The sequence below is a fragment of the Megalobrama amblycephala genome, linkage group LG17 (genome assembly GCF_018812025.1).
Source record: "Megalobrama amblycephala isolate DHTTF-2021 linkage group LG17, ASM1881202v1, whole genome shotgun sequence".
Lineage (NCBI taxonomy): Eukaryota > Metazoa > Chordata > Actinopteri > Cypriniformes > Xenocyprididae > Megalobrama > Megalobrama amblycephala.
The window spans coordinates 22,573,100-22,596,443 of NC_063060.1; the positions used below are offsets into that span (position 1 = coordinate 22,573,100).

A 23,344-nucleotide genomic window follows, 5' to 3' on the forward strand; every position below is an offset into this window, starting at 1 on the left:
CAAACAGTAAGGTTTCATTTGTTAAAATTAGTTAATGCACTGTGAACTATCATGAACTAACAATGAATGACTAATTTTATTAACTAACATAAACAAAGATTAATAAATACTGTAGCAAATATATTGCTCATTGTTAGTTGATGTTGGTTAATACATTAATGTTAATAAATGAGACCTTATTGTAAAGTTTTACCATTTTTATTTATACTGTTTTTATTTCTATTATCAGTTTGTGGAAAGGAGTTCAGTTAGGAGGTCAAAAGTTGTAGAAGTTCATAAATCATATACAGTAAGGTCTGAAGAGACTGAAATCATACAGGACATAAGTCAGTCAGTTGAGTTTGTGGCAAAACCTTTTACAGTACTTGAGTATTGTTGTCTTTTACTGCATATGATAATTCATACTCAGAAAGTAGAACTGAAATGACATTCATTACAAGATGATTAGTTATTCAAATGCACCTGTAGAGTATTTTTTCTAGTCATGTATTTTGCCATTGAGGATTTCTTAAAAATAGTGTGTAAAAATCTTGTCTCGTCTCATCTCGTGAACTCAATCTCGAGTCTTGTCTCGTCTCGTCTCGTGAGATACCTGTCTCGTCACACCCCTAGTTACAAGCCTTCTAGGTAAAAAATAAAAATAAACCATTCCAGCTTACCGGATCTCAAAAAGAGGGTCTTCTCTGATCTTAGCAGCCATATCATTAGTAGAGGCAGAACCTGTGGGGTTAAATATGGAACCAGGCAGAAGGCCTGTCTCAGCTGATGGACCACTCTCAGGCTCCTCATACTGCTGGGTGATCTGCTTGTCAATGGGGCGACCGAGAAGGTATTCCTCCCGAGAGATCTGTCCCGCTGGACCCTGGTACATCCAGTCCAAACGGTCGTCTTTCTTCCTGCAATAGTGGGGAATTTTATATTACATTACAGGCTTAAACCAGAGTACGTTATTATTACGATTATTATTATTACATATTATTATGCGTTATAACATATTTTTGTAATGTAAAAGCGCTGTGTTGGGATTGACAGAGGAAGTGAATGGATGTTACACACTTAACAGCGCCTGTCTCTTGCGCATATCTGGTCATCTCCTCTCGGGCTCGCTCCTCTTTAAGTTCCTTCTGCAGTTCCTCGATCTTCTTCCTTTCCGCCTCATGTTTCTGCTCCGCTTTCCACACTCGCTCGATGTTTTTCAGAGTTTGCGGATGCCAACTCTTTTTCAAGTTCTGGTGGGATTCGCGGAAATTATGTTAAGTAAGTCAGATTTAGGTAAAAATGAACATATATGGAATCAATCATTTTTATTAAATGGCCAGAGTTCTTTCAAATAGACGTCTTCGTTTAAATAATTTAAAGCCGGTGATACCCATTAACAAGTCGAATTAAACCTCACTGGTTCTCATTAGCAACTGGGTTCTAGTCATTTAACATAACTGCGCTACTGACAAAAACAAATTGTACTTACAAGGTCACCACCTCCCATGTTGTTGAGGCTGCTGTACAAATAATATTATAATGTTTTAAAACTGTTTATTTCAAACACACAATCCTAATGTCGATTGCGTGTATCTAAACTTCCATTTTGTTGTGGAACGAAGCTCGAACGGACTTCCGGTTCAACAATACTGTTGCAAAATAAAAGTCCTGGTGACATTTATAATAGTGTGCACTGCAGTTTATTTCTGACATTCAAATATAATAAAAAAGGCTTTTGATCCAGTTCAGACAGCTCACATCTACAGAAAGCTTCAGGATCAGTAGCAGGATATACTATAGGTTCGGTACTATAGTGCAGGAAATAAATGTTTTTTTTTGTTTTTTTTGTTTTTTTGTAAAGGCCATCTTATTTTCAAACTAGCCTCTCATTTATTACTTTTTTTAAATTGCTTACAGTTTTTGAAACTATGGCTCAAATTCTTGAAACTCTGCACACAAAACATGCCCACAACATGCAAAATATCATACATATCTTTTAAAAGCAAACACTTAATTCAAAACTATTTTAACTCTTCTAAAAATGGTTCTATTGCATACAGTAACTCTACACACAAACCATCAAATCATTAACCATATACACCCCAAACTACACGGATGTGAAAAATGTAAAACACTACTATCTTGTGTCTTTTCCTTGTTCAGTGTGCAGTGAAGTGTGCAGGAGTTTGTCACTCACACATATGTGCACAAACAAACTGTATATACAGTATGTATGCACAATTGTTGCACAATTGATGAACTTTACAGTTATTGAGCAGAACTGAATCAACACTGAACTGATTTGAGCTGAATAATGACACTGTTAGCTTTAAATCTGCTTGAAGAATTTGAATTTGTTGCTATTTGTTACTATTGTGAAGTGGCTTTGAAACAATCTGTATTGTTTAAAGCGCTATAGAAATAGAGTTGACTTGACTTGCATATTCAGAATACATATACAAATAAACAGAAATGCAAGGTGTCGCTCCAGAGCAGGCCGCTGTCGCTCCAGAGCAGCCCGTTCTCCTTGTCAGTCCTGTCATGGCCAAGAGGGCTGTTTTCACTTTTTATGTCTTGGCTGTCCTGTGTGCGTGGAGGATGTACTCGAGCCCTGCGGTCTGCCAGTATGGGGGTAAATTGATGCCAAATCCATTGAAAATGGACAGACTAAAAGTCACAAATAGATATTACAACTTGTAAACACAAAACACAATCTACAAATAGATAAAAAATCCGCAAACAAAGTCCTCATGATCCGCAAATGTAAAACAAGATCTACAAATAGATACAAAGTCCTCAAACAAACTCTTTGTGATCCACAAATATAAAGCATGATCTACAAAAAGATTAAAAATCCACAAATAAACAAATCCTGATTCACAAATAGAAATCAGTGACTTGTACTTGAAAACCAGAATTTGAATGAATGTAAAGTGACTTGTTTGCAGGTGAAGATCATGTTCTGTTTGTAGATTGTGTCACATTTGTTTTCATAATTCTGACACTATTGTTTTGCTGTTGTGACAAAATAATGCCATAATCATTGAAAATGAAATTTAAAATCTGCAAATGTAAAACACAATCTGTAAATAGATTCCAAATCTGCAAACAAACTCCTCATGATCCGCAAATGTAAAACAAAATCTACAAATAGATGAAAAATCCACAAACAGACTCTTCATGATTCACAAATAGAAATCAGTGACTTGTACTTGACAACCAGAATTTGAATGAATGCAAAGTGATTTGTCTGCACATGAGGGTCATTTTTTATTTGTAGATTGTGTTGCATTTGTTTTCAGAATTTTGGCACAGCTGTTTCGCTGTTTTTTCCTCACAATTTGCAAACAAACACGGTCTAACTTGTATTTTCAAACCACTGTAAAAAGACATTCGTACACATTCTGTGCAAAGCTCAGCATGCAAGTGTTCAATCTGTGTTTGCAGATCACAGGGCATTCACAGATCCCTCTGCACACGTCTACAGATCTTTTTGGCACTATCTTTCCGCAGAGTGTGTGACTATGATCCACACGTGTAGTCAGCCAATCAGGGGTATTGCTTCAATGTGATATCACGCCCCCTCAATAAGCCCTTTTCAAAATAAGAGCTGACACTTCTCTGATGTGTGGGCTGGGCTCACTGCCATTTACCGTTGCCGGTGTCACAGCGCTGACAGGCGGACAGAGCCTGGGCAGCGCTGCAGTAGGAGTAAAATCTTTAATACGTGGAAGGGGGAGCTGCCACGGGACCTGCCACCGTTATATGCGCCTGCCTCGGGACCTGCCACGGTACTATCTTTTTAAGTACACTAGTAGGCTACTTAAAAAGATCCTTAAACAATATTTCACAGACCACAATGTGATTTTACCTGTTCAATTTACTCACCTTGGCTGTGACATGTTTTGTTCTGTGCTCTCCTGCATCAGTCCTGGGTGTCTGGTAGCTGTAAACAGTGAGAGATCTTGAGGCAGACGCGACGCTAAGCTGTGGCAGGCGCGACGCTAGTAGGAGCTAAGAGACGCGCTCCATATGGGCAATAAGAGCGAATAAAATATAAGTTAAGATGACAAATTGTGCAATCCTGCTCTTATTTATGTATCCGTTTGCTCTCATGTGTCAATCAGAGTGTCTGGTACCTGTAAACAGTGAGAGATCTTGAGGCAGGCGCGACGCGAGCAGGAGCCACGAGACGCGCTCTATTATGGGCAATACGAGCGAATAAAATATTAAGTTAAGATGATAAATAGGTACATAAGAGCAGGATTGCACTGTTTGCACGCATTCATCAATCGGCATATATCATATATGCATCATATATCCGTGGCAGGTCCCGAGGCAGGCGCGTATAACCGTGGCAGGTCCCGAGGCAGGCGCGCATGACCGTGGCAGGTCCCGAGGCAGGCGCGTATAACCGTGGCAGGTCCCGAGGCAGGCGCGCATAACCGTGGCAGGTCCCGAGGCACGCGCGCATAACCGTGGCAGGTCCCGAGGCAGGCGCAGGTCCCGTGGCAGCTCCCCCTTCCACGTATTAAAGATTTTACTCCTACTGCAGCGCTGCCCAGGCTCTGTCCGCCTGTCAGCGCTGTGACACCGGCAACGGTAAATGGCAGTGAGCCCAGCCCACACATCAGAGAAGTGTCAGCTCTTATTTTGAAAAGGGCTTATTGAGGGGGCGTGACATCACATTGAAGCAATACCCCCCCATACGGTAAAAAAATATATTTTCAAATATATTTTTAAATATATTTCAAAATATAAAAAAATTGGCCAAAAAATATATTCGCTATAAATATATTTTCACATATAAATATATTTTCTAAAAATATGTTTTTCTTGGCCATTTTTTGTATATTTTTAAAAAATATATTTTCAAATATATTTATATAAATATATTTTCCTAAAATGTATTTTTTGGCCATTTTTTGTATATTTTTTAAAAATATATTTTCAAAATATATTTTACAAAAGCATTTAAAAATATATTTTGCCCTACATATATTTCAACCCAAGAAAATACATTCACATGTCACATTTGAAAAACTTTTATTTGTTGTCTATAACACATGAACATTTGAATAATAATCAGCAAGGAACATACTTTACAATGTTCAAAAAATTACAATATTCAAACAAATATAACTTTTTTGCTTTCAAGAAGTCTCAGTTTCCCCACGTCAAATCCTCAAAGCCTCTTTGGACACATTTGGAAATCTCTTCTTGACTGTGAGACAAAAATCAGTTATTTTTTTAACTTAATGTTTCTAGTAAATGTTCCTTTCACTAAGTATTAACTTACCGTATATATGGCTGCCATGGTTTCCTCATCAAGGGCACTTCTTCTCTGTCTCTACCACTGTACTCATACAAAAGACAAAACACAATAACTGAACATCAGTACAGGTACAGAGAGCATGCACTTTGTCCTCTAACTAGTTTTGGATTTCCTGATATTTTTGTTTACATTGGAACTAAAACAATTACAGGTATACTGGATTTTAAAGATATTTAATGGGACTATTTTTAGACAGTACAGTAAAGAAACTGATGATTGAGGAGAGGTCGAATTAGCCTTTCTTTACACTTCTGCATTGCATTTTCACTTTTACAAATGAAGGGATAGTGGAATATCACAAAGTCACTCAGTTAAGCTAACTTAACAAAGGGATACTTATCCTCATGCTGTTCCAGTTGATTATGACATTCTCTTTTTCTTTGGAATACAAACAGAGATATTTAGAAAAATAATCCATCTCTGTGTGTTCACGCAAGAAGGTCAAAAACCAAAGTGAACATGACGGTAATCCACATGACCTCAGTTGATTAATCAACTTCTTCTGAAGTGAAACAATAGGTGTGTTTTTGGAAAATACTGTTATGTTAAATTTGTTACATTACAGATTTGCCAACTGTCCAATATGGGCTCAAAGTCAAGATGTTGTAATTTGTGATGTGTTTTAAAGCTTGAGGAATCATTTGGATGTACAGACTTTAAAATATTAGTATTTTTCTAACACACACCTAGTGTTTCACTTCAACTAGGGTCATGTTGACTATTTCATGTTTATTACTGTGAAGCTGTTTTGTATAAAGTGCCACAGAAATGAAGATGACTTGACTATGAACATTATCCTGTACCTGTGACTTGTGGTTCTCCAGCACAATCGTTGGGCTGGTGGGGCGGACAGCAAGTGGACAAGCGTCTTGACAGATGGGTTTTGACCCGCACCTGTTCCAGACAGAAACAGATATTAACACAAGTGCAGAGAACATATCAATTCATAAATTACACCAATAATAATAATAATAATAATAATATAATTTGCTTAACAGTGCTTAATTTAAAAAAAAAAAAAAAAATCTACTTCTTAAAGTGTCTCATCATTCTCACCTGGTTGCTGTTGCACAAACCGTCTCTGCTTCTGCTACTGAAAATAAAAAGTATATTTTTTTACAGTAATGAATGACACATGTAAACCTGTAAGTCGTGACAAATAAGCATCTTCTGTTACAAGCAACTTACTGAATCACTGGCTCAACTGGATAATCGAAAACAGCTTGTCATTCAGCAGAAAGTGAATAAAAATTATATTATAGTAAGGCTATATTAATAATGATAATAATAATAGTAGAAAAATTGAGCGTACGAAATGCCATTAATGCCAAACCAGCATATGCCTGAACTTTAATAACGAGCAAATAACGTGTGCCTAATTAACAAGTTTAGTAAAACATTAAATTTAGCAACAACAACAAAAAAAAAAACTTACATTACAGGCTCCACTATCAGTGACAGGAGCATCATAGATCGACAACTATGGAGTCAAATTAATGCCTTAAAGTTTTGCACAAAAATAAAGTTTTGCAAAACAAAAAAAGAATTGAGCAATAAAAAAATGTTTTGCAAACAAAAATAAAGAATTGCAAAGGAAAAATAAAGTATTGAGCAGAAAAAAATAAGTTTTGCAAACAAAAATAATAAATTGCAAAATAAAATAAAGTAGTGCAAAAATAAAAATATAATCAATTACAAAAATCAATGACAGCTGTAATCCTATTTTATCTTTGCCACATATTTTTCATGCTCAAACCTACTAAATCATTTGCAACGCTCATTTTATTCTGCGTTTCAGTCAAGCGTGCGCTCACGATACCGGTTTTCTTTTGCGCTGCACTTTTCTGTGCGGATCTCTTTATGGCACTGGTTTGACGTGGGGGTGGAGTCAAGAAACGGGGCACAAAATGCATTGGAGGGGAACGTAATCGGCGACAGGTGAAATAATTCTTTGACATGGTTAAAAATAATGAATGGTTTGTTTTTGTTGGTTTGTTTAGCATATGTTGTCGCCGATTACGACCCCCTCCAATGCATTTCTTATAGTAATATGACCTGTCTCACTGCCTGTATCCACTTTTGTGTCCTTAAACATTAGTTTTTTGGGGTCGACAGCTTATAAAAACTTATTTCTGGGTTTTTTAGCTTGTTAGCTGTACACCTTGTCACACAGCAGCTTTTAGGCATTGTTCTGTTTTTTGTAATGAGTCAGAAAAGACAAGGAGGCAGCCTCATGCATTACAAAGTCAATGGAGACGGTTGGATTGATTTTTTCCCCCGGTTGGATTGTTTTTCCCCCGGTGGGCGTGGTTTTCAGATTATAATAAATGCGCTCTGTCTCTATGCTTGATCTGTTCTGTTGCGATCTGCGTCTCCTGTCGATGACGTGTTTTGCGGGGGCGTGCCCCCGTTTCTTGACTCCACCCCCACGTCAAACCAGTGCCATAAAGAGATCCGCACAGAAAAGTGCAGCGCAAAAGAAAACCGGTATCGTGAGCGCACGCTTGACTGAAACGCAGAATAAAATGAGCGTTGCAAATGATTTAGTAGGTTTGAGCATGAAAAATATGTGGCAAAGATAAAATAGGATTACAGCTGTCATTGATTTTTGTAATTGATTATATTTTTATTTTTGCACTACTTTATTTTATTTTGCAATTTATTATTTTTGTTTGCAAAACTTATTTTTTTCTGCTCAATACTTTATTTTTCCTTTGCAATTCTTTATTTTTGTTTGCAAAACATTTTTTTATTGCTCAATTCTTTTTTTTGTTTTGAAAAACTTTATTTTTGTGCAAAACTTTAAGGCATTAATTTGACTCCATAGACAACAGCAGGCAGCACGGTCTCCCAAACACTCTACAGCTGAAATTTAAAAAAAAATATTAAACATTTTTTGTGTGTAACGTTAGTTTTCACGTGTCCAAATTAAAAACAACTAACTTTAAAACGGAAATCTGAAAATATCAAATGCGTCTCATGTGAGCAAATAAACAAACGGGGCATTAATTTGACAAATAAAGTTAAAAAAAAAACCTTGACAAAACATTATACATTCAAAGTAGCAATGAACATTACATATGTGAAAAATGACGACTAAAAATAAAGTTATAACGTTAGCTCTTACCTTTTACTCCGAGAACTCCTGGTTGACTGACGACCGTTACAGTTCAAAATGACGCGCATGCGCAGTACTCCAAAAGTCCGTGAGCGCTGCTAGTGGTTTCCCATTCAAATTACGTCACAGTTAACATCGTACATCTAGCGATTTTATTAATCTATTTATTTGTATTTGACGCAGATCTAAACGCTATATTACACTGACAATAAATGACAATTAAATAAATAAATAAATAAATGAATTAATTAATAAGTAATAGACTAAAACACACATTTGTGAGGTGCCATGATCACTATTACACAGATCTGTATTTTTTGGGAAGATATGTGAACAAAGTGTCAATGTAGAAAATATGTGGAAATTCATGTTTTTCTGTAAGTGTTTAAAATTCTTCAAACATAATGGATAGTTTTGTTCGCAAGGCTTTCTTCCACGCACATTTGCATTGTCGACTGTAAGATTGGAAATGTATTTTCTTGCGCCCTGAAATATATTTTTTATATATAAATATATTTTTCCTGCCCCTGAAATACATGTTTAAATATATTTTAAGTATATGAAGGTTGAAACAAAATATATTTTCAGTTTCAAAAATATATTTCATTGAACTTCACTGTTTGTAACATATATTTACCATATATTTAAAATATATTTTGGCCAGATAAAATATATTTTTTTACCGTATGGGCCTGATTGGCTGACTACACGTGTGGATCGTAGTCACACACTCTGCGGAAAGATAGTGCCAAAAGGATCTGTAGACGTGTGCAGAGGGATTTGTGAATGCCCTGTGATCTGCAAACACAGATTGAACACTTGCATGCTGAGCTTTGCACAGAATGTGTACGAATGTCTTTTTACAGTGGTTTGAAAATACAAGTTAGACCGTGTTTGTTTGCAAATTGTGAGGAGGGCATTTGTAGATTTTTTAATGGAAAAAAAACTGCGAAACAGCTGTGCCAAAATTCTGAAAACAAATGCAACACAATCTACAAATAAAAAATGACCCTCAGGTGCAGACAAATCACTTTGCATTCATTCAAATTCTGGTTGTCAAGTACAAGTCACTGATTTCTATTTGTGAATCATGAAGAGTCTGTTTGTGGATTTTTCATCTATTTGTAGATTTTGTTTTACATTTGCGGATCATGAGGAGTTTGTTTGCAGATTTGGAATCTATTTACAGATTGTGTTTTACATTTGCAGATTTTAAATTTATTTGTAGATCTTGTTTTGTGTTTACAAATTGTAATATGCATTTTTGACTCATAGTCTCTTCATTTTCAATGATTATGGCATTATTTTGTCACAACAGCGAAACAATAATGTCAGAATTATGAAAACAAATGTGACACAATCTACAAACAGAACATGATCTTCACCTGCAAACAAGTCACTTTACATTCATTCAAATTCTGGTTTTCAAGTACAAGTCACTGATTTCTATTTGTGAATCAGGATTTATTTATTTGTGGATTTTTAATCTTTTTGTAGATCATGCTTTATATTTGTGGATCACAAAGAGTTTGTTTGAGGACTTTGTATCTATTTGTAGATCTTGTTTTACATTTGCGGATCATGAGGACTTTGTTTGCGGATTTTTTATCTATTTGTAGATTGTGTTTTGTGTTTACAAGTTGTAATATCTATTTGTGAATTTTAGTCTGTCCATTTTCAATGGTTTTGGCATCAATTTACCCCCATATTGCCAGCCCGAGCCTGCTGTCGTCCCAGAGCAGCCCACTGTTGTCCCAGAGCAACCCGCTGTTGTCCCAGAACGGCCTGCTGCCGTCTCAGGGCAGCCGTCCGTCCTGCTGCCGCCGCCCAGGCCGTCTGACCTGCTGGAACCCGTCTGGTCAGTTCCTCCAGCGCCGCCCTGGCAAACAGCCAGGACTCCAGACCTGCTGGAGCCCGCCTGGTCAGTTCCTCCTGCGCCGCCCTGGCAATCAGCCAGGACTCCAGACCTGCCAGCGCCCGCCTGGTCAGTTCCTCCAGCGCCGCCCTGGCAATCAGCCAGGACTCAAGACCTGCCGGCACCTGCCTGGTCAGTTCCTCCAGTGCCGCCCTGGCATTCAGCCAGGACCCCGACCTTCTTAGAGTCCCCGTGGTTTGTTCCTCCGGCTCCTCCCTGGCCTTCGGTCGGGGACTCTGGACCTGGCCCACCATCCCTCCCTCTGGTCCTCCTCCAGTCCACCTCCCTCCTGAGAGTTTTGTTTTTTTTGTTTTTGTCTTTTGGAGCGTCTGGTAGCTGCTCCCTAGAGAGGGTACTGTCATGATCATTACTGGGAGTGCCCTTGTCTGCCACTAGGGCACTCCAATCTGGACTCTTGGTTTTCATCACTCAGAACTTAATTTCCCATAACCCACTTCCTGGACTCATTATCCTTCATTGCACTAGCTGTTTTGAGTTTGTAATTAGTGTTCTGTCTATTTATACTCAGTTGTTTCTGTCTTTGTTTTTGGTTTGTTGTATTATGTTACGTGCACTTTTGTATCTCTGGCTTTCTGTTTTTGTGGACTGTTTTTGTGGAGTTTGACCCTTGCCTGTTTCCTGGATTATGTGTTTGGATTATCCCATTAAAGCTGCGCTTGGATCTTACCATCTTGTCTTTGTGTGCAAGACGTGACAGTGTTTTCACACATGATCATTGGGTGTAGATAATTGGGAAATGATTCTGGCATTTAAATGCTAGTGTTTCCCAAATGAAACACAAGAGCTGTTAGTTTTGAAAAATGTGTCTAATGTAAGGAACTGTGTTTAGCATTTAGCAAAAAAAAAAAAAAAGATTTACAATTGCAAACTGAGTGTAAAGCAGATTGTGTTTGCAGTTTTGCACACTTAGTCTAAAGATTAGTATATGAGTGACGTCTGAACAAAGGCATGCAAGATGGGCCAAGTGTATTGGGCTAAGGCTAAACAAATGGCCTCACTGTAAGGACTGCAACAGACATAATAGATTGTGCCTCAACATGACTAAAGTATTAAATTATAAAATCTGAATATAAACAGACATTTTGTTTATAGGCATGCAAACATATTTTAGCGCACACTTTCAGAGCTTTTGCTAGCTAAATGTTTACACCAAATCTAGCGAAATTATGCTGTACACGTATCCCCCGAGTTTTCCAATGTGGGGCAGATATTTACCTGTATTTCCTTTTAGATAGAACTATCTGAAGGCTACATTTCATGACTCCTGATACTGCTCTTAAATATAAAAGATGCCGAACAGGACAATGAATGCTCTTCAGAGGAACTCTGCTAGACGGAGATGGTCGCATAAAAAGACAGGAGGACAATAGCTGAATCCACCACTGACGTCTTGATGAAACAAGCTAAACGCAGAGAAGGCTGCAGGTTTTCCTACTATAAAACGTGGATCGCTTGCTAAAATTTAAAAAGGCTTTTTTTTTTTTCAAGTTGTGCTTGTGCATAGCATGAGCGAGTGTTGTAACACAATTCGTTTATAAGTCTGTATTTTTTTTTTACCTGCTACAAATTAAAATATTTAAGAAATCTGCTAGGCTGATTCTGTGTAAATCGATGTCAAACATAAATGTGTGGTTACAGCTATCGGGGAGTTGTAACAATAGTAAACATTTCAATTTTATGCTTGAATTGTGTTAATAAAATGTATTATTCAAAATAAATAATAACTGGGGTACAAGCAAAAATAGCCCATGTAGATGATTAGCGATCCAATATCTTATGATGTGGTTTTTGTACAGCAATAGCCTATATTTAATCATGCCTGGAAACTTGAAAAATATGTTTTACTGAAGTCTATAAAAGTTAAACATTTAATTATCCTGTGGAACAACATTAACATCACAATCTTCATCATCATTTAAGATGGCTGATAGGCTAGTTTAGAATCTGCTTTTAGCCTCCTGAGCACCATAAATTAATGTTGCTCAGAATGATATTTCTTTTTAGAGAAGTTTACTTTTTGCACACAAAATATAAGCATAATTGTAATAATGTGATATACCAGACAAATGCTAAATGGTTTAATAAATCAAAATTATTTTGCCAGCATGGTCTAGAGCTGTATGTGCATGTTCTACCACCAGTGTGTTTGACATGTTGAACAAAAATTTGTGTTTTTAATAAAAAACAAATAAATAAAATAAACAAATAGAAATATATAATTGATAGGCTAACTCTAAAGCATAACTGTGTACGTGTTATTTGCTGGGGCCTGTGGTTTACACTGGCCTGACTTTTTGTGCAGTCTTTGTGGGTCAAGCCACTATATTTCTTTCTTTTCTTTCTTTTGTTTTGAAAACAAAATGTGGGGTCTCATTTATAAAACAGATCTGAACTTGTGTACACTGTCATCTTTGATGTGGAAAAGTGCTTAGCACCACGACAGGGTCTAAGCAGACGTACGCACTTTCCTTGTGCCAGACAATTGGAGTTCTCAAACCATTCAGTTGCGCACAGTTTCATGTGTGTGTGTGTGTGTGTGTGTGTGTGTGTGTGTCTGCACATACGTTCTCTGAATCACACATAGGCTACGCTGTGCATTTGAGAAATGATCATAAGATCAAATATAGGACAGTTTCTGCTCAACATTTTATAAATGAGGCCCCTGCTGTTTTAGGTGACACCAATCTGTCATTTAACATTCATAGTATGATCAAGAATACACTTCATGTGACATTTTACTTTCTGACCTCAGACAGGCTTGTCCTGTAAATCTACAAAGATTCTACTGTGGTGGTGTGTGGTCATATAGTCACCTTTGAAAATAATTTCAAATTGGTGTTATACAGTAGCCTAAGTCACCTCCCTGATTTCTCCTTTACAATATCACAGTTGCGATACTGACAAAAGAAAGAGACAACCTTTTTACGTAATGATAACGATACACATGAAGGTTTTTTTTTCAGCATTTTTTTTATGTAGTCCTCATAAATGCTACCATTAGCAGGTTATTTTGACCAGATCCAGATTCATACAATTTAGAAATAGCCTACACATTACACAGAAGTGTGCAGGAAAAAAAAAAAAAAAACAGAGATATTGTCTACTTGCCTGCTTACTGTAAAAGTACTGCTCTCGCCAGGCATTATCTGCTCTACAGATCCTTTTTGTCCAGGCCATTTTTGAGGAGTTATGATTTGACTAAGAGAAGGAAATGAAATTAGAGAAGTTGTATTATCCCAAATGATAATATTAAAAACTCTGATATGATCACATTTTACATTCTTAATTAACATAATTATTTCAGTGAAGAAAAAGGTCACTCTTCTGATGAATGCAAAAATGCCTTGCCCAGTTGTAATAACTGGCATTGTTGTATTCTGTTGTACTGTAGCTCAGGAAACAAGAACATGTTTCTGTTTCCAAGGAACTAGAGCCCTGTTGTACATTTGTAAATGAAATGTCCCCTGGTGATAATTAGATCACATTAAAGTGTGATCTAATTATTTTATTCATAGACCAAAGCAGTTGCTTTGCTGCCCAGTCTATGGAGAATCCCCATAGTGATAATTCTATTCATGGAAGATGACTGTAGTTTTAAGGAAATGCTTTCTACACAACAGTAAGATCAGTTAGTGTGTGATCATAACTTGGATTGATTGAGCGGAAGTTAATATTTTCTCCATGTTAATTACAACACGTCCATGTTCTGCATTTATTCACATACTCTTCCAGAAGAAAAACATGAAATCACTTTTAGATAGTATCTCTTTTTATCTTTCCTTGTTTTCACGAAACCCCTGGAAACCCCTGATCAACTGACCTTGATCAGTAATATTAGCCAAAAGAGTCTCTCTGGCCAAGAGTTTAATTTGATTCTAATGTCAAAATAAAAACTCAAGAGAATAAAATCTTTACTTTGATTAATTCCTACCAGAGAAACATTTGAAATTTTTATCAAGACTGGCAGAAACTATCATTCCCAGCTGGTTACTCACTCTTGTCTCTTTTACCTTCTGTTGAAGACTTAAGACACTGCAGTAAGAAAAGGTGACTGTGAACACACCAGTCAGAATCAGCCATCCATCTGCATCTGAAAGATGCACACATATACATAAACACATTTGTGGCAAGCATAATTGTGAGCAAACATAATTAGACTAATAGGACATCTTTAGGATTCACTGGAATGGTCCTGCCAGATTGTGGCACATGTTCACCCCTGATGTCCCTTTAGAAAAGGTCAAAGAGATGGAAAAATGTAGCTATTTCTGACCATGGGGGCACCATGTCCCCAAGGAGAGTCCCCTTGTGAGGACCAACTCTCATAGCAGGCAAATAATCCCAGTCATCAATGCGTTCTTCACTGATCCTGGAAAAGGATGCATCAAATATTATGCATGGCAAAAAAACGTCTCGGGTTACAACTGCAACGCAGTGCGAGTTCCCTTTCGAAAGGGAACTTATGACACTACACACTAAACTATAAGATGAGCTATTTGTGTCTAAGTGGAGACCAACCTTCAGACAAGACGAAAAAACATTAAAATTAAAAACATCTGTTTTGTTGAAAAATTGCAAAGTTAAAAAATGAATCTAGTAGAATGCGCTAAATAGGTGAGATAATATAAATCATGATGTGATGATGCCTGTTTATTCTGATACATCACAAATATATCATCACCTTACTCAACAGTAGGATTCACTGAGGAGATGAAGTGTCACTATTGAGTCTTCTTTTCCCCCTCTTGCTTCAATCCCTTTAATAACTATTTTATAGATTCCCCTGGATCTCTGTCTCTCCAACCAGCATCCTCCATTTCCATGACATCATCATCACCCTTCTCCAGAATCCTATTTTAAAATGTTATGTTATCAAATATTTATAAAGGTCCTTGACAGAAATGTGTCAGTGACTCTAGTCGTCTTTTCAATCTTTTGCACATAACCAAGCCTTTAACCACATGTCTGGCACCTTCAGGTGACCAATGCCAGGGCCCGTCTGACTGAGGCTGATCTTTTAATGGCCCCCTGTGTATTTATGTGTGAATGGGGTGGGGCTAAAAAAAAATCACACTTATGACATTTACACTCTGATGCCCTTTAGTTCAGTAGAATTACATTGTGCTGAGCATGTATTGTAAAAACTAGGATGTTAGCTGAAATGAAAGTCCTTGGGGAGTCTAAAGACAGTTGTGGCAGACTCAGACTGTATGACTTTGAATAAATCAGCATTGACCCACATAGACATATAAATAAGACCATGGAACATAGAAAATAAGAAATAAGAAATAACATAGAAATAAGACCATGAATTTATATTTTTAGCTTGGATATGTATATCTCACAAATAACATGGATATTGTATTGCAAGGAGCGTCAGACTTACTTTTGAAAAAAATAGTGAGGTAAAAACAGCTGGTGTATGGATCCTATCTCAGGCCAGCTTCCCTTCACCAGCAGAGGGAGTGAGTGTTTTACAGATCCTTTGACTGTGAGAACAATGGTCATGTCCATGTTCTGAAATCGCATCATTACATGGTTGGTTTCAGAGCAAAGAATATGTGAAGGCTCTTTACAAAAAATAACAGATCTTAATTGCTTAATAAATGCTTTATTTGGGAAAATATAATCTTACCACTAATCATGATTGGACAAGTTGTGATCATAATCACTATAAATAATATTGTAAATAAATAATATTGTAAAAAATGTAATGTGAACTTGTGGCAATGTATCTGTAATTCTTTAAAAATTGAAATGTGAAAAACTGAAAATTGTATAACTCTAGTCAGTCTCAACTCTCTGTTGGCTATCTTGTCACTGAATCCCAAAAGTAATGTAGTGAAAGATTTTAAGCCCGGAACACACCAAGGCGACGCTGTCGAACTAGTGGTGACGGAAGCAGACTGCAGGGTTGACTCATGTCGGCAGTGTCTTGAAGTTGCCCTGACACGGCAAACCGTCGCTCAACACCCAACAGCCAAGTAGCACGTCTGTTCTGTGCCTACGTAAGAAAAAATGCCTTTCCGTACCAGCAGGTGGCAGTAGCTGAATAGTTTATGATTAAATTAAATAGTTAAATGATTAGATCGCCTGACTGACTGTTGAGCTCCGATACCGATTCAACATGTCGAATCGGTTGAAAAAAGCCGACGAGGACCAACTTCAGCCAACAGGTGTGGAACACACTGAGAAAACTGCCCGACGGCCAACCGTCGGCTTGATATGTTCCGGGCTTTAGAGAACAAAAGAGAAAAGACACACTTGACAATAAACAGTAAAATGTACTTTTAGAGAAGCCTATTGCAAACATGAATGGAACCAATCACAACCAATCACAGTTGTTTCATTGTATCTTTGGAAATTATAGTCAATTAAACACATCATTTTTTGTTTTGCTGTATACAATGATTTGGATTAAGCTTTGATTTCTAAATAAATAATTCCACACCAGACTAGTGTTGTCAGGCATCCATACATGGAATATTTTTGGCAAGGGAATAAGTTTTATACCTGCCAATTTCCATTCACTCTCTGTCACACTTAAGTTTGGAGAAACACCCATGGGGTTGAAATTCATCATATTTCCACAGGATTAAAAACACAATTTTAATGTAACTGGTCCATTTTTTGATTTCTTTTTCACCACAAATATTGTGTTTGTCAGTGAATTTGTCCCCAGACTGTAGGCAGGAGCTAACAAAGCTCCAAAACATTTATATTTTCTCTTTAAGGAAAAGCAAATGCCCTGTCTTTGACTGAATGGAGAAAGTAAAATTATATCCAACAGTTCAATAAACAAGACATTAATGGGGATTTTAAACAAAAATAGTTCCAAACAAAGCTAAAGCAGAATCAGCCATGCATGGTATGTTGTGTCTCTGTAGTAGTGCTGTTTTGTGAATTAATCAGAATTTTTTTTTAAACCTTGGTTGGTTGAATGATTCAATAACTCACTGCTGTAATGAAATTACTTGCAGCAAAGGTTACTGTAAAAACTTCACTATGTAACTCTGAAATCATAGAAACAGTGAAATGTCCCAGTACTGTTGAACCAAAATTTTAGAACCCTTGTATAATAGCTATCCAATATACAGTGCAATATCTGCAATAAAAAAGTACATTTGTCTACCAACAGGTTCCCATTACCATGTTTTCATTAGTCACAGTCTTGCTCGATCTGTCTTACCGCAGCCACCACAGCACACAAACAAATGTTGAGTTATGCAGTTATTTTGGGACACTGTCTCTCCATTAGGTTGTACTGCTGCTTGTGAGAGTATGAGCTCTCTGCAGAACAAAAGTGGGTGTTTCTGTATTTGTGGGTGTTTTCAAACTGGTGGGTGTTTATATATCATGCAATGAAAATGATCCCCTTCACCAGACCCCACCCCCACACTCTGACGTGGGCAAATCAGGTAACGCTCTCAAAAATGCCCCTCTGTTTATGGCCTCGCCCATCAATCATTAATGTCCTGCAGAGACCTGGGGCCTGTACCATGATGGTAGTTGAACAAACTCAGGCTTATAGGATTAGTTTCAAGTTGACAAAACCAAACTACTCCAATCCGGCTTTGTTAGTACCATGATGCTAATCATCAACTTTCTCTGTCAACTCAGGCTTTGATCCTTAGTTTGTGGAGCATGTGCACATGAATCCATGACATCAGAAGCAAACAGCCAATCACATGCCTTGCAACAGAGATAAACTATGTCATTTACTTCTCACGAGAGAGTCGGCGCGATTTAAAACTCTTTTGCTGAAAATTAAGAATTTAAATGTATTTACACCAATGGAAAATACTTGTCTGTGAAAGAGAACAAATAAAAGAAATGATCTTTCTCTATCAGTGCAAATGAAAGTTGTGAAGTTATATAGTTGATAATATATAGAGATAGAGACTCAAACATACAATGTCACATGTAGTCATATTTAAAGCGTATATTTACACCTTATAAATATTACATATGATCTATATATATTAATATTCATTGAAACTAAATGCTTAATAATAACTGTTAAACTAAACTTGCATGTGTGTAATGGTTTAATAAAAATATAGATCATATTATTAGACAAAAATTATAAAATAATTCTAAGCAATTATCATTAAAACCACACAATTTCATAAATATTTGTTTTTACTATATAATGACCTTTAATTTGGAGGAAGAGAAACTGGGGGAGTGACTTTATTATGTTGGGTGTGTCAGTGTCACTTTGCTCACATCCGATTGGTCCAATTTCAGTTTGAGATCTCTAACCCAGAACATAACCTGCCCTGGAGCAGGTTAGCCGTGGAGTGTAAGTTACCATGGCAATGAACACCGCTAAAAGTCAAGTCACTTTCATGATACCTAAAACCCAGGATTGGCGCAAACTAATCTGAAACTTACCTGGCTAGCCAGCTAATCCGGCTTCATGGTACAGGCCCCTGTACTTGGCTTGCGATGGTACTTTGTTAGCTCATGTCATGTCTGTTGTCACTGTTTGTGATAAATGTTCCTGCAAACTGGGAATATTGCATAATTCTGTGTGTAGGTGTCCCCGCAGCTAACCCCCATTGTTTATTTATGCTATAGATTTTGTTATATCTTTGGCTCAGAATGCATTTTGAAATCCACACTGAATTTTGCTACAAATATCACATGGCGTTATGATGAAAATGCAATCCTAAGTATCTTAACCATGAGTTTAAATGCATTTAGGACAAATAACATTTAAATGATCATTTTGCTACTGTTATGGCTTGGACAGTGACACATACCAAATCAATTTGAGTAAAACATTTTCATTTTCATTTCGCAACTTATAAAGCATTAAAATGAGTATGTAATTTACATATTAAAACTACTATTGGAAATGGCAAAAGTAAATTATATAATTTCATTTTCATTTTCCACCAACTTTGCACATATGGTAATGGAAAATGTAAATTTAAATAGAGAAATACATTGCCATTTTGCATATTGCATTGCCATTTTGCATATTACTTTGCAAATTCTGCTACACATATGCTTCCATATGAGATCATTAGTATATATAGAAAAAGGTTTTTAGCATTTTGAAATGTAGAGTTTTTATTTATTTAACAAAATGTGGTTTTGGGCAAAAAATTAACTATTTTGCTAATTGTGTGATGTAGGTGTGTTGCTAATGCTTGTTAGTAATTCTAAAAAAAAAACTGTAAATAGACAAAGAGAGAAACAATCTCAAACACAATGTTAATCTATTCTCCATAAAAAGAAAAGAACAGATCATCTGCCTGAATGCAGCCCTCCTCCCCCTCCATCTCCTCTTCTTCTTTCTTCTTACAGACAGTAGGGGAAGTCTGTTTCCATGACAACAAGTAGAATAAAGGGCAGAGAAGTGCAATTCTAAAATGACAAGTTGGATTGCTTTCTGAGTGTAATATCAACCTGAAAGTTCATATCAACTTTCAGGCTGATATGACTTACCCATACCTGGACTTGGGATAAATCATTATTCAATCATTTGAATTTTGCTTAGACTTCTGTAATAAGGCATTAGGATTGCTCTGAAGAGATTCTGTGCCAACTTTAAATTTTGTGTAGAGACACAATGCCACATTAAAAACCATACTAAATTAGTTATGCATGTATCTCTGACTCACCTCAGGAGATGGTCCTCACTGCAGAACACAAGATCCAAGGGGCGGGGTTGGATCTAGATCCAACTCCTCCCACTTTCCATAGCCCTAAACCTACCCGACTCCGCCTCCCGGCTCTAAACCTACCCAGAGCCATAGAGAGAGAGAGTTGCGACAACTCCATTAGACTTGTTCGACTTGATGCAGCGCTGCACAGACCAATCGGCGGCTGACTTGAAGCAGTGTATGCCGGTAAGAAATTTTGTCATTTTGTCAGACAGCGCAGACGCCATGTGACTGTGACGTATGGCTTCAAAGTACCGCAAGAGCGATTCGAGATCAGCCACCTAAGTCCATAGATATACATAATAAAGCAGGGGCGCAGGAGACATTTTCAAAGTGAGGGGGACCAAACTGCGTTCCGGGGGTGGGGGGGGGGGTGTTATGACAACGTGCTGTGCATGTATGCATGTGCCGAACGCGTCTTTCCCATGGTCTTTCGGCGCTCATGGGCAAAGGAGTTTCTCTGGAAGGCTCGCGCGAGACTGAACGGAACGCGGGAATTTAAGTATACCCAGGCCTTAACCGCTCTAAATTGTAATGGACTGGAGCTCACGTTCACATCGGGAACACGGGAGCACCGCTAAGCGACCGCAAAAGGCACTTTCACTTTCACGATCAAAGTGCACACCATTGATAAGCATTGTAAATGCAGTATTACAGTATACACATACCAATGAAATGCACAGATCTCCTCTCGTGCATCCTCCACTGGATGAGGCAATATCACTTTCGTTTCTATTTCAGATATCTCTTTTATAGATGCCATCAATGCTTTTGCCTTTCAAGATGTAATTACCGAAATCAAAACAGTCCATAAACTATAAATCCTCACAAAAACTTCAGTCAAGCCAGCTCGCGCATCAACCTGAGAGATCAGCCTCCTTACCTTAAAATGTCAAATTTCTCGGTTTCTGAATGGACGGTTTGGCTTGATTGACAAACACTAACGTTCAGGCATGACCATCAACCTGTCCTAAAACGTTAGCACGCTTTGATCGATGGTTTGGAGATCGTGTGTTTCTCCGTTCGAGAGCGCATTTCCTGTTCACATCCGCGACAAAACAGCTGATTATTTACGAACGGAAGCTCACAGAAACGTGAAAATGGTCTCATTTGAAAGAAAATATCCTAATCTAAAAGATGATATATGACTAATTGAAGCAGCCCTTATCAAAAGTGTGGGGGTCGACTTCTATCTTTTCAAATCTGCGGGGGTCCTGACCCCCCTGTCCCCCGTGCCAACGGCGCCCCTGTAATAAAGGCTAGATGTCTCGTCCGCGCTGCTGGCCAATGGAGGTCGACGTCCGCACCTGGCGGCCATCTTGTCACAGTCAGCTCGCTCACTCGTAACATTGTGTTTTAATGGTGCATGTACTTTTTAAATAACCATAACTAACTGTTTGGTTTGTTATAAACGTCAGAAATGTACTTATGACACTGCATACTTATGAATAATTATAACCATGGACTTCCATATAAAAATAACATTGAACAGAACTGATAGGTGCAATGAATATACACACAAGGTATTTATGTTAAATCAATACATTGGCTACTAAAAGTTTAGTGTACAGAATGGCAACATGAAATATATATATATATATATATATATATATATATATATATTCATTATAAAAGTGTGTATATATATATATATATATATATATATATATATATATTTTTTTTTTTTTTTATATATTTATTATGTATAGTATGGTTACGTATATATATATACTATATATTTATAAATTTACTATATAATAGTAATATTAATATTCATATATTAATATAGTTGTTACGGTACACAGGAGGCAGACACAGATGTAAACAGGTAACTTGCGTTTATTTGACACCAGTAGAGCATAGAGCATGAAACAGGTAAGCAGAGTAGAGTCAATGGATGATTTGATGATAATGATGGAGATAGTTACTGTCCTTTTCCTTTCAGATATGTACACGCTGGAGCTTGGAGATCACTGGAGGTGACTGGAGCTGACTGGAGAACACCCACACAGAAGACGAGGCACACAGAGGGAAGGAGACACGCTAGAGACAGGTAGGTATGGAATGAGGAGTCCTTGAGGTAAGCATTTACAGAAGTATATGCGAACGAGACCGGACATGGAGTGCTGTGTGTGTGTGCTCTTTATGGTGCTGCTGATGAGTGTGGTGATGAGGTGCAGGTGGTGGTGATCAGTATTCTGGGGATAGTGTGCGCTGGGATTGGTTGATGTTGGAACCTGACGTGTCTGTGACAGTACCCCCCCCCTCCACGGCCCGCTAATGAGGGCCGAGGACCCCGACACCATGGTGGTCGTCCTCTTCCCCGCGGTGCCGGTCTGTCAGGGTGGTTGTCGTGGAAAGTTTGGAGTAAGTTGGGATCAAGGATGTCGTTTCTTGGGACCCATGAGCGTTCCTCGGGGCCGTATCCTTCCCAGTCGACTAAGTATTCCAGCTGACCACCACGACGAGTCCAAAATCTCATGAACCTCGTATGCCGCGCTGTCCTCCAGGATGAGTGGAAGGGGGGGTTCGGCGGGAGCCACGTCAGGTCCTGTGGAGAGAGCAGAAGGGTGGTAAGGTTTGAGGAGAGAGACGTGGAAAGTGGAGTGAATGCGGTACCCTCGTGGTAGCTGGAGTTGGTAAGTGACTGGGTTGACCTGCTTGATGATGGGAAATGGGCCAATGAACCTGGGACTCAGCTTTCTGCAGGGCAGACGCAGTCTGATGTCCCAGGTGGACAGCCAAACCTTCTGACCGGGCTGGAAGACAGGGGTGTCGGAACGTCGAAGGTCAGCTGTCATTCTGTGTCTGCGCAGGGCTCGTTGCAGCTGATGGTGCACTGAGTCCCAGACCCTCTCGCTCTCTCGGAACCAGTAATCCACTGCCGGAACGTTAGAGGGTTCCCCGGTCCAGGGGAACAGTGGGGGTTGGTAGCCGAGTACGCACTGGAATGGTGTGAGTCCTTGTAGTCGACTGCCGGAGAGAGTTCTGGGCGTACTCGGCCCAACCCAGGAACTGGTTCCAAGAGTCCTGGTGGTCATGACAGAAGGTACCTTCCTTTCCGTCTGCCCGTTCGACTGCGGATGGTATCCCGAAGTTAGGCTGACGGCCACACCTAGGAGGGAATGGAATGCCTTCCACACTCTGGAGATGAACTGGGGTCCTCTGTCTGATACAATGTCCTCTGGTATCCCAAAATACCTGAACACGTGATTGAATGACGCGGTTTCCATGGCAGTGGGCAATCCTCGTAGTGGAATGAGATGACAAGATTTGGAGAAACAGTCTATGATGACTAG

The 23,344-nt window shown here is 38.2% G+C and overlaps 1 protein-coding gene and 1 long non-coding RNA gene across 3 annotated transcripts in view; both read right to left on the reverse strand.

Annotated features, from left to right (window-relative positions):
• Positions 1-1,635, reverse strand: part of cwc25 (CWC25 spliceosome associated protein homolog) — a 49,457-nt gene extending 47,822 nt beyond the window's left edge. Inside the window, exons 1-3 of one of the 2 annotated variants that reach the window (XM_048165057.1) lie at positions 1,469-1,635; positions 1,057-1,229; positions 660-896 (exon numbers count right to left, since the gene is read on the reverse strand). In XM_048165057.1, the coding sequence (XP_048021014.1) occupies positions 660-896; positions 1,057-1,229; positions 1,469-1,486 (428 nt within the window). In that variant the 5' untranslated portion in view covers positions 1,487-1,635. The remainder of the gene's footprint in view (positions 1-659; positions 897-1,056; positions 1,230-1,468) is intronic. The other variant, XM_048165055.1, reaches the window with a different exon arrangement.
• Positions 1,636-5,008: 3,373 nt separating this feature from the next.
• On the reverse strand, positions 5,009-6,743 carry LOC125251675. Its single transcript, XR_007181061.1, has 4 exons — positions 6,371-6,743; positions 6,118-6,208; positions 5,279-5,692; positions 5,009-5,203 (listed from the first exon to the last, which is right to left on the reverse strand). It is a non-coding gene; the product is annotated as an uncharacterized LOC125251675 (long non-coding RNA).
• Positions 6,744-23,344: the final 16,601 nt, after the last annotated feature.